Here is a 12,699-nt window from a genome sequence, read left to right as displayed (position 1 = left end):
TAAAAAGGCAGTCTACAATCTCAGGGTCCAGTAGCTTTAAAGGAACAGCAGACCACCATTCCTGTGACTGCATTTCAAAATGGTTTTGGTGGTTTTTTTGGGGGGTTTTTGTTAAAAGCTGCCCGATTTTGTTAAGGGAAACAGGACTGTTTTAAAACAAAGCAGTTTAAAAAAAACTTAAGCGAGAGTTGTCATTAGTCTCCTGGGCCGTTGCCTACTTCACCCAAAGGTGCCCCTGGCGCTAATTCCCAAAGAGGAAGGAGACCAGTGGGGATTCAATATGGATTTAATACCCCAACTTTGGAGTCAGTAACTGTTCTTGGTTTGCGACCACAATTACAGTTGTAAACCATTGATACACATGGTACAATTCACAGTTTGAAAGAAACATCCCTTCCTGATTGTAAACTGGTAACCATTTCTACTGACGTGTAAAATTGGTTTAATAAATGAGAAAAGGGTATTTTGGAGTCTGAAACCCTATGAGTTTGTGAATCATACGGTTTGCGACTGCAAAACCTTCTAGTAGTTCTGGCCCCTAGTTCACAATATGAGTTAAGGTGTCATACTCTGAGTTAGGCATAGAAGGGCTATAAAAGAATGAGACTTTTAACAGAATCAGACTTAGGAGGATCAGAGAGAGAAAGCACCCCACTTCCATTGTTGAGTGTGGAAGGGTGTGAGGGAAAAGACTGTGCTGCTTGACTTATCCATGAAAGACTGAAAGAGAAATTGATCTGCTTGCTGATGGAATTGAGGTGTGGGAGACATGAACCAACCTCTGCTCTGAGTCTGGCAGGAAATGTGCATGGGAAAGATGCCTGACGCAGTCAGATGGACTTAAGCAACTGTGAGTTAAGATGCTTTGCTGTTGGAGTTTGTTACGAAAAATAGTGAAGAAAAGGAAACTATGAAGACTTTGGAGGGTGTGAGCAATGAAGTACAGCTGCCAGTGTTGGGCTAGAGAGTGTATGAGGGAAGGTGTGCAGTTCTCAGAATTAGACATGATCCGAGGATGAGGGAGAAAACCCTACACACCTAAACATTGGTGTGAGAAGGATGAAAGTGAAGGTTCTTTGCTCTCAGAGTGAAACATTAGAAGGATGTGAGGGGAGGTCTTCTCATCTAAGAGTTGGGAACAGAAGGAGTAAGGGAAATGACCCTGCTTGAGAATTGGCACTATCAGTGCAGGTATCTGGAAACTGTGAAGTGATGATTGGAAAGTGTGGATGAAGGTGTGTGTCCCAATCCCAGAGTTTGGCACTAAAATAGTGTGAAGGAAGGCATTAGGGGAAGGTATGGTGCAAAGGCCTGGCCCATGCTCTTAAGACTGAGTGAAATAAGGATTGTGGTATTAGTGTGTCTGAACGGAGATATCTGGGTTGATTGGGTGATGGTAACAAAAGCTCCCTGTAACACTTACAACACCTCCCAAGCTTCTGCTTCCCTCGGATGCAAAATGTCCTTAATACTTGTGCCTCAGTTTGTGTTTCCTGAATCCACCTACCATTTTCTCCCTTGCAGAAACAGCTGCAGTGGATGAAGAGCCACGAATATCCCACTCTCGCCCATCTTCTTCTGGTATCACAGTCCAAAGAGCGGGAAGCTCTCCACCTTTTTCCCACTCATCCATCAAAGACTCCTCAGTGCCTACAGGGCAGCCGTTCCCTCTGGCCTCAGACCTTCCACCAGGATCAGGCCCTCACACAGGTAACCCCCTGGTTCGGATGTCTACTTCGACCTCCTCCTCATCCCCAGGCCAGACTGCTGCTACTGAAAACTGGGCCTACCCCACGTCCATTTCATCCTCACAGACATCCCACCCCGAGCGGCTTCAACGTTCCCGGTCTGGCATCATGACAGCTACATCTGTGTCCTCTTTGCAAACTGCTGCGCAGATCTACAGTCAGAGGCTCTCCCGTCCTTCCTCTGCCAAAGCTGGTGAGTGTGGCATAATATACCAGAGGGCAAGGTCTGGGAGATGATCCCAGGCAGAATTCAAAGCATGAAGCTCTGATCAAGCACAGTGTAGAGATACACTAGTGAACTCTGTTTCTAGAATAAGTTTTAGCTGATCAGTTTTGGATTACAGACACAGCATTTTGACAGGTAAATCGAACTTCATTCATATTTTCCTTCCAGAAGCTTCTTTCAGCAGTCCACATACATGAGCTCTCTCTGTCTCCACATTTCTGATTGCATCTGTTCCAGTTCACTGCTAATAGGTCTGCTTATTGAAGATTTTTCTTTCTATGGCCAGCTAACAATAGCACTGACTCAGTGAGAGTAATGGGCCTGATAAACATGCTAAATATGGAACCCTAGCCTGCCTTTAAAATGTAAGAGAGGGAAGTGAGCTTCTCCAGTATTGGATCTTTTATAGATTCACATGCTTGACTCCCTGTCGTCGAAGGGGGAGTCCCACGGTATCATAGAAAGCAGTAGTCAATGACATTCAGGCCAGTTAATGTTAAAACACATTCACTTTCATAGCTTATCCCCATCATTTAATAAGAACCAAAGTCAAGCCAATCAGGCGATAGCACCCTATAGAACATTCACCACAAAAGCTTCATTCTCTCAAATGTTCTACTACACCTCATATGATGGAAGTCTACCTGAGCTCTACTCAGTTTAATACAGTTTTTTCTCCAGATTTGAAGAATACTTCACTTCAGGACAAGACTAAAATCTGCTTATTCTTATTCTGACCGAACAACCACATCAGACCCAGCTAAGAAAGGTCTGTTAAGACCATGTGGGGCTTGTGGAAAAAAGAGGCTGCACTCAAAGGATCCACACAGGGAGTGCATCTACTGTCTACACCCTGAACACATGGTAAAAGGCTGTAAGATATGCCACACTTTTTCCCAAAAGGCTTTGAAGGACAGAGAGAAAGATTTTTAATTTGGCTCCAAAAATTAAAATCCAAACGAAACCCTTTGTCCGAGGAGGACAGTGATGATTCCGCAAACCCTGCAAAAGAATAGGTGTAGTGAGGTAAGAAGATATTCACGAAGACCCACCATGGCTCATCAGGGCCCTTAAGGAGATCTGAGGAACTTCCACATACATCAAAAAAGGAAATAATCTCCTCAGAAAAGGTTTCAACTGAACCTCCTACTCCTTCTCTAAAGGAGGCACACTGGAAGATACCCTCCAAGTCTCTGCTGGCGACAACAAAACCTTTTAAAATGGTTTTACATCAAAATTTGAGTTCTTGTCGACGTTAATACCATTGACAGTTACCACTACTACACACACATCGACATTTTACTCTGTGGCATCGCATATGATTCTCTCATCATCTGAGATAGCTTTCACGATGGTAATAACCACAAAAGCCCTCTAAACCAAAAAGACAGCGAAGACACAGTCTTCGTCGATGACACTGTCGATGAGAACAACGCCAACGAGAGTCCTGTTGACGATGGTTACACTGACGAAAGCCCCGTTGAAGACAACACCTCCAATGAAGACCTGGTCGATGACGGTTCCAAGTAAAGCATCATCAACTAAAGTACTTTTCATGATGTTGTCCTTATTTCCAGTGGGGCCAAAATACCCACAGTGGCACTACTACCTGCTCATATACACCTAGCATGGTTTTACCTTTTCCACCAGCGAATCTACTAGATGATGATGAATCAGAGGACAAAGGTCCTTTTTGGGCAACACACAGTACTTCTAAACCACATGTGAAATGCTGGGAGGATGATGAAGAAGAAGGACAGTATTATGGGAAACAGAATTATGCCTCACAGGAGCAACCCTATACATATGAAGAGGAATATTCTGGCTATGGTCGACATGAACCACAGGGTGAGTCAATACAAATGCCGTTGACTTTAGTCAATAATCTTCAGCATATGTTCCAAAACTAGTACAGTTCCAGAGCCTGCAACTGCGGATCACATGCCGAAACCACAACCAATGCGATCGCATCCAATACAAACCCCATGACCAATGAGGTCGCCTCAGGTCCACACACCTGTTATGCGCCCACCACGTATTTCAGCTGTTCCGCAAGTCTCATTACCCACACTGACCAGTACTTTAGTTGAGCCACCACCAGATGGCACACCTCGCACAGACGAGGAGGGGGAGATCAGAGACACTAATGCAGTTCTCAATACGTTGGATAGCTACCTGATACCAACACCATCCCTAGTAGTACTACCACCAGGGGATTGCCCACCAGATGACATCAGTGGCTTGCACATCCTTATGGAAAGGTCAGCAAAAAGGTTCCAACTGCCCCTTGCATCTAAACAATTAGCTTATTTCCTATATGATTTCAAGGAGCCAATGACAAAATCAATCCAAGCTATTGCCACTGTTGATTTTATCTGGGAAGAAAGTATCAAGACTATGAACAATCCAGCCACAGCCTCTGCAGTGCAGCCTAGACTGGATAGAAAATACAAAGCATCGGACGATTCACTGGCTTGTTTAATTGGACTCTGTAATATCACAAGAGGCCCAGTGATGCTCAAACAATCAAAATGCCCCTATTACCACACCACGGGATAGAGACGGGTGTAGGCTGGATAATATTGGAAAACAGTTCTCGTCCATGGCATCCACTACTGTCAGATAAGCTAATTCTCTACAGATATTGGGTTGCTACAACAGGCAGATGTTGTCTGACATCACTCCATACATGTGATCTCTTGCCAGAAGAGGCAAAGGGTGAAGCCAGAAAACAATCTGCAAGAAGGGGTGAGAATCTCAGCTGAAGGCATAGATTGTGGGATTGACATGTCGTCAACTGCTTTTAAACAGCAGGCAGTGGAAGCTGTTCTTAGAGGGCAAGTCCACATCATTCAGGCAAGAAATACAGAGCAGGATCCTCAATATGACATATGATGGCGAAGCACTTTTCGGCAAACATTTAAGCTATAAAGGCCGATACTGACATGGCCAAGTCCTTGGGAATATTACACTTCAGAAAACAACCCTTTCAAGAAGCCACGGGTTGAGGATCTTATCCCTGCAGAGGAGTTTATCAGCCGTACAAGCAATAATACCAGTCCTTTCAAAGCCAATATCGACCTCAATATTAACAGCAGCGGTATAGAAAGCCGCCAACACTGACATGCAGAGAAGCTCACAGGCATAAGCAACCTCCCCAAAGGAGAGAGACTGCTAGAAAGCAGTAACCCCTTTACGGTGTTGGCTATCTCCCGCAACTCATAGAAGCAACATGGGGGTCAAATCTCAAACGATATTCCACAGTGGTCCCTCATAAAAACAGATGGGTCCTGGAAGTAATATCTCACACCCTAGACTTCATGAATAAACCACCAAATACTCCTCCAAAAGGAGTGCCTCATTTGCACCTAAAGCTGCTTTTGCAGGAGATGTCCACCATGCTAAAGAAAGGAGCAATAGAAGAAGTTCTGAAGACTCCGGGAGGAATCGGTTTTTACTTTTTTTCTTTCTGGTAAGGAAAAAATCAGGAGATTGGCACCCCATCTTAGACCTTTGGAAACTCAACACTTTTTCAAGAAAACAATACTTTTGCATGGTCACCCTTCAAGATATCCCGCACCTCCTCAATCATGGGGACAATATCACAGAACTAGATTTCCAGGATGGATACTTCCATTGCCCAATCCACCCAAAGCATCACAAATTCCTATGATTTGACATATCTGGCACCCACTACCAATTCAGAGTTCTCCCATTTGGGCTAAAATCAGTGCCCGTATCTGACTCAGTTGACAGCTCAATTGAGGTAAAAAGGAGTGCAGGTATTCCCATACCTGGACAATTGGTTGGTAAAGGCACCACGTCCCAACAAGAGATACAAGATATGACAACCTGTCTAAGACTCTTTGACAATCTGGGCCTCACTATAAACAAGCAAAAATCCTCTCTCACACAGTCCACAATGTTAACCTTTTTTTTTTTTTTTTTTTTTGGTATACCATTGAGGACAAGGCGTTCATCTCACAAGAAGACAATTGAGAATTCAGCAGTTAGCAAGGAATCTATCCCGAAAAAAGTCTGTTTCAGTTCAAGTATACAAATCATTCCTTGGGATCATATCATCTTGCATTCCCCTAATTTCAAATTGCCACCTTCTCATGCAACCATTACAGGAAGAGTTAGACAAGCAAGAGGTACAAACCCAAATGTCATTCAATGGCATCATTCGCATTACGTAAACCATGATAACATCAATGGAGTGGTGGGCTCAGACTGTAAACCTATCCAATAGGCTACCATTCCTTCCCCAGATCCCCTACTTTGTAATAACTACAGATGCGTCCTTGGAGGGATGGGGTGCTCATCTACAGGATTGAACATTCTACAGGAAGTGGAACATTCTCCAGAAGAAAATTTGCATAATCTTGTGGAACTCAGAGCTATAGCACTAGACCTAATCTCTTTTCTCCCCAGGATAGCAAAGTCACCAGTGCTGATTCGCATGGACAACACCACCAGCATGCATGATATAAAAAAACAGGGAGGCACAAGATCATGAGCTCTGGCTCAACAAGAGCAGGAATTTTGACAATGGTCTCTACAACCCCAAATTACACTCAAGGTGGAGCATGTGCCCGGAGCAACCAATATCCTAGCAGAAAACTTGAGCAGGACAAACACCAGTTGTCTCAAATGGGAGCTCAACCAACAAATGCGGGAAGATATTTTCGATCACTGGGGCACACCAAACCTAGACCTGTTTACAACAAGGGACAATCGGAAATACTAGTTCTTCGCAAACTGGCAGCCACAGGAGGGATTGTAAGGGAAGGCATTTTTGATCAGATAGTCAGGGATATTTGAAAACGCTTTTCCTGGATCCCGTTAATCTCGAAGTTCCTCAAGAAACTGAAAAGGGAACCCTGACAGGTAATCCTAATTGATCCCAGGTGGCCCAGACAATTCTGGTTCATGGAAATCCTACTGCTTTCGGAACAGACTCACATTCAATTGAAACCCATGCCAGCGTTGCTAACAATGAATAACAGCCAGGTATTTTATCTGAATCCAACATCACTACATTTATTGGCCTGGCTCCTGAATTCAGCAAATTTGCAGCACTAAATATTCCTACAGACTGTAGAGAAATTCTTGCAAATGCCAGGGCTGAAACCATGAACAAATCCTACAAGCTTAGATGGAAGCATTTCTGCTTGTGATGTGCGGAAGCTGGTGTTCATCCTCTCATCATCACCTATAGCTCACTCTTCTATTAAGGTTAACCTAGCAGCGATTTCAAAGTTTAGGAGATCTAGTACATCACCTTCACTGTGGTCTAGCAAAATATTCAAACAGTTCCTCAGTGGCCTTTTCAGAGCACTTCCTCTTGTCAAAACACCTCCTCCGTTTAGGTGCCTTAATATAATGCTCGGAGAATTTGTGAAGGCCTCGTTTGGGCCGATTCACAAAGCAGACCTAAAATACCTGACTTGGAAGGCAGCTCTTCTTATAGCTCTCACGTCAGCAAGAAGGGTCAGTTATATTCAAGCATTCACAATTAAAGAGCCATTCCTACAATTCAAGCAAGACATAGTGCTGAGGACCAATCCTAAGTTTATTCCAAATGTTTTTTAGGATTTACATTTGAATTAACCCATAGTACCTAGGACTTTTTTTGCCAATCCCAAAAAATTGCAGAAAGAGCCTGACATACATTGGACATCAAGAGATGTACCAAATTCTACTTTACACAGAACACAACTGTAGAAGCCTAATTATTCAGCACCCATCCAGGATACAAACGACCGTTAGCCAGCTCTTCTAGGTAAACATAAAGAATTTATTAGAGATAGAAAGACATGTACATGGAGGATGCTCGGTACTAGTGGTACACAAACAGCCTGATTAAAGGAAGTAATACACAATATTTTATAGCATTAAACCACAAACATAATTTGACGTTCTATTGGTTCTTAAAAATTGACGTATGATTATTTCTACATTATGGCGGAAGGTGGTTCTTCCTACCACACCATATATAGCAATGTAAAGCATAGACAAGGATTTTACACAAGGTGGCCTACGTGCCTAATATCACATGGTCCATCTTGTGACAGAACTTGAGAACATCACGTACTCAGACTGGTACTTTCCAGAAGGGAGATTGCTTCAGTTAGCATGCAATGACGATGATATTTCATGGTGGCTGTTCAGAGAGCAAGCCTTGCAACATAATGCGTTCCTAGCAGAAGCAAATTACATTTGTAGGCCTCTTTCCTTAATGAAAGGCCTGTGCAGAGATTGTCATTGTGTATCACAGGGGCCACTAGGCATAGCATACCTAAGAACTGTAAAATGCGTTTTCACACAACAATTCTGCAAGACAGATCAGTTATTCATTGCTTATGGAAACCTCTGTTAGGGTTTCCCAGTTTTCAAACAAAGCATTGCTATACGGAATGCAACAGCTATCCAGTTCTGCCACAGTCAAGCCGGAAGGCCATTGACAAGCAAGGTCAATGCTCATTCAACCAGGGCTGTATGCACTACCACAGCTCTCATCACATGTGTACCTATCCAACAAATATTTTGTCATGGGACATAGACGAGCAGACACACTTTCACACAACATTATTGCCTGGATTCCTCTGACAAGAGTGATGTGGCTGTGGAACAAGCAGTGTTGCGCCATAGATTTCAATAAGGTGAGATGTGTATAAATGTATTTTCCACCATCTGCAATATTCTGATTATATTACTAATTGTAAGTGATGTAACTGGTAACTACTCTAATTAAAGCATGTGAATCTATGAAAGATCCAATACTGGAGAAGAAAATAAGTTACTTACCTGTAACTGTATTTCTCCAGTATTGGTAGCTTTCATAGATTCACAAGTGACTCCCCTTCCCCGCATAGAGGCTCTCCTTTTGATCTGGGTTCTAATCCATTTGTGCTAGAATATCTGAGGGAATGAAGCGTCTGGTGAGTGTTCTAGAGGGTGCTGCCCTCTGATTGGCTGGACTTTGGTTCTTGTTAAATAATGAGGATAAGTTATGAAAGTGAAAGTTTTTTAACAGTAACTATTCTGAATGTCATTGACTACTGCTTTCTATTCTTCCATGGGACTCCCACTTCGACTACGGGGAATGAAGCATGTGAATCTATGAAATATACCAATACTGGAGAGCTACAGTTACAGATAAGCAACTTATTTCCCTATCCAGTGAGATGAGATCAATAATCTGCTTTGTAAGTTTGCGCCAACTTCTGTATTTCCTCCTGTGCACTGTAGCCTTCCTTTGTTGTGTGGGCTAGCACACATCTGTATGCTGGGTAACTTCATCCATGCCTTCCTCTTTTAAGTAGTTCAACAAATTGTTTTTTTGGTTTGCCCTATTGTGCACCTGTTTTCACCAGCTGTTGGGTTAAGAAGAAAGCAGAAAAAGCAAGCAGGCAGTATTTGTTGCTACGGTTAAATCCTTGATGACACGATAAGTAAAATGCACCACTGTTAATCTCTGTTGGCTGAAGTGTGGACCCAAACAAGAAATAAGACTGGTCAAATCTAAACACAATGTATTTGAAACAATAGACAAAGGCCTCTCCTAAAAGATAAATGCTGAACATACATCTGAGTCCTGCATTTAGAAAATGTGACAGGACCTAGAACATGCTTTGGATTTCAGCTGCAGGCAGCTGCAAGAGAAAGCATTATGGTCGCCTAAGTACTATCCCAAACGCAAATTTACTTGGCGGATCCAGTCCACTTTAAAACATGAACATATGACAGCTTTTCTCAGTTAGTCACATTTAGTTTTGTTGCACTAGACTATAATAAAGGAAGCATTCTGATTCTCATCAAGTTGAAGAAATGTATAACCTGGAAACTTGTGTTCAGATTTAAAATCATGATATGAGCCAAAGCCTAATCAACTTTTGGTTTATGATTGCTGTGCTACACAGACTTTGTGAGACTTGAAGCTGTTCAATTTGTGTGGGGTTGTGTGATAAGCTGACTGTATTGAAGCCCCGGCCCCTGTTGGCATTATTAGCTCACCTTATGGGATAACAAACATTGGGAAAGGCTGATGGTGGACGAAGTGGCATACAGTGTCCTAAAGTCATTTTGGCCTTTACCTGAATTTGTCAGGAATCCACTCAACACATTTTCTCTCTCACACATTCAAGATGGCGTACAAGTGCTCCATTCCCATTGGAATTAGTATACCAGAGTTTCTGCAGTAGAGCTCTAAAAGTGAGTCAATATATTTCAGATTCCCTGTATGGCACAGGTCTGCAAAGGAAAGCCATAGATGTTTGCCCACATGCTGCAGATTTGTATAGAACACTGTCCAAGCATTGCAACTAAGCGGGCTCCCTAAAGAGACCTCTTAGTAGTTTATATAGTTTTTCCTTGTGGCTGATTCCTCAATCTTATTCTTGTTCCTCTGTTGTTTATAGGATACAGACATTTTTAACAACATCAGTTCACTGATGCCAGTTAACATTGGGTCTGATTTAGATCTTGGTGGAGGGGTTACTCCATCGTAATGGTGACAGATATCCCATTCACCAAAATCTAAATACTATTGTTTTCTATGGTATCTGAATTTCAGTGGCTGGGATATCCATCACAGTTGCAACTTAGTAACCCCTCTGCCGAGATCTAAATCACGCCCATATTGTTTTCTTATAGCTGATTCCTCAATATTATTCTTGTTCCTTGACTGTTTACTGGATCCTGAACTATTCAACAATATCAGTTTACTGGTACCAGTTGACGCTTTTGTGGCTAATTCCTCATTATAATTATTTTTCCATGGTTGGCTACCGGATCCAGAACTTTTCAACAATATCAGCTCACTGTGCCAGTTGGCCAGCTCATGCTGTTGCAGTAATAACTTGCAGAAGACTGGATACTGAGAAGGTCTCAAAATTGCTCAAGGAAAGGGCGACTCAGCCAAGGACACCCTTGTACAGATTAGTATATGCGAAAGGTGGCAAGTGTCTCCTTAAGAGAGACCCACTTAAGAGGCAAAAAGGATTGCAGGTATTTCCATACCGGGACGACTGGTTCGTAAAGGCAGCCACGTCCCAACAAGCGATCCAAGATATGACAACCTGTCTCAGACTCTTCGACAATCTGGGTCTCACAGTAAACAAGCAGTTAGACAGAGGGTAAAACAAAATCTCCTTGGCAACCTTGTTTGAAGATGATGATTAATACTGGTCCATAATAATTTCAACAATATTAGCTTATTGGCAGCCAGTCAAGATCTAGATATTGAGAAGGTCTGTTGTGTCCCCTTCTTGATTATCTCAGGGAAAGGCAAGCTTTCCAAGTAGCCAGGGAGCTGCCTTGTACAAAATAGTAAATGTATAAGGTGACAAGTGTTTCCTTAGCAGGGTCCCACTTAGAAGTCAAAGAAAATCCCACAAAAGGAAAATAAAACCTTTATGGTGAGCCTGTAAATCTTTACTGAAGATTAAGAGTAATACTGTAGGGATTAGCACGGCACCTAGATGAAAGTTCTAGCTGCAAGGAGCAAAAGTCTGGAACAAAATGGTAGCAAAGGAGCGATGAATGAAACGAAAAATATTGGAACATTTGTGTTCCAGGCCACCCTTCGCTTTGAAATGCATCCTTATAGATGGCACTAACAGGAACTGACATCATTGTAAAAGACTGGCTCTTCTTAGATTTGCAACCTCTGTTAAAATGCTATGAGAAAATCAACATCTTGGAGCTGGCAGGTTCTGCCTTGTAGGGTCTTCTTTGATAGCGTTACGGAGATTTACGCACTCAGCAGAGGTATTATTGTAGAATTATAACTCTGCTGCGTGCCTGGACCCCAGAACACTTTTTACCAATTTAAATGTCCTAATATCATCTAAATGCAACATGTCCAGATTTGTGGACCACCCTCCAACAGACTATAACAAACAATATTTTCTGAACTTAACACAGTTAGTTAGAAACCTTTTCTCAAAGCTACATTGCAGAACATGTAATATCTGCCCTCTACATTTCTAAGTTATGAGGAAAAATGCAGCCTGATATGCTTACATTATAAGAGTTATAACATACTCAGTCCCTTTAAGACAAGAGCTTCCGCTATCTATGAAGCCTTGTAATGACAGTTGCCTTGGGGAGTCAGTTCTTTTTGAATCAGAATAGTGTAGATTAGGATTAAGTTTCAGATTTTTTGTACTACATACCTAAGAGAAGATGCAGGGCCTATGGCTTCAATGAGAAGGCAAAGAACGTAAATCCATGACCACAGTAAGATTGTTCTTCTGCCAGATGCCCAAGAGAAGATACAGGTTCTATGACTTCAATGAATAGGTAATGAATGCAAAACCAGGACTACAGTAAGTAAGTAGGATCCTCATTAATAGTAAAAATATTAGAATGGAATAGCAGCACAAAAAATGTCCTTACTCCAGTATTGGAACTTTCATAGATTCACATGATTGAATCATTCCCCGTCGTCAAGATGGGAGTCCCCGGTACCTTAAAAAAGACCATGTCCACAGGAATAACCTACAGCTCTAATCTTTAGTAAACTATCCAAGTCCTTATGTTAAAAAAAATGACCAAACTGCAGCATTAACCAATCAGATAACTCCACCCTCTAGAACCCTCCTGAGAGAAGCTCCAGTACCTCAGACACAGATTTTCTACCACACGTCGTGCTAGGGAGTCTCCTCTGAGTTACTGTTGAAGTAGATTTTACCACTATATATGGATTTCTTCTTTATT

The 12,699-nt window shown here is 42.3% G+C and overlaps 1 protein-coding gene across 5 annotated transcripts in view; it reads left to right on the top strand.

Annotated features, from left to right (window-relative positions):
* TTLL5 (tubulin tyrosine ligase like 5) overlaps positions 1–12,699 on the top strand; it is an 899,574-nt gene that overhangs the window by 425,276 nt on the left and 461,599 nt on the right. For 4 of the 5 annotated variants that reach the window (XM_069208446.1, XM_069208447.1, XM_069208444.1 and 1 more), the window contains one exon: positions 1,525–1,941. In XM_069208446.1, coding sequence (XP_069064547.1) covers positions 1,525–1,941 — 417 coding nt within the window. The remainder of the gene's footprint in view (positions 1–1,524; positions 1,942–12,699) is intronic. The other variant, XM_069208448.1, reaches the window with a different exon arrangement.

The sequence above is a fragment of the Pleurodeles waltl genome, chromosome 9, assembly GCF_031143425.1.
Source record: "Pleurodeles waltl isolate 20211129_DDA chromosome 9, aPleWal1.hap1.20221129, whole genome shotgun sequence".
In the NCBI taxonomy this organism is placed as follows: domain Eukaryota; kingdom Metazoa; phylum Chordata; class Amphibia; order Caudata; family Salamandridae; genus Pleurodeles; species Pleurodeles waltl.
Note: the sequence above shows the minus strand (reverse complement) of the source record. Positions and strands in the feature narration are given on the sequence as shown.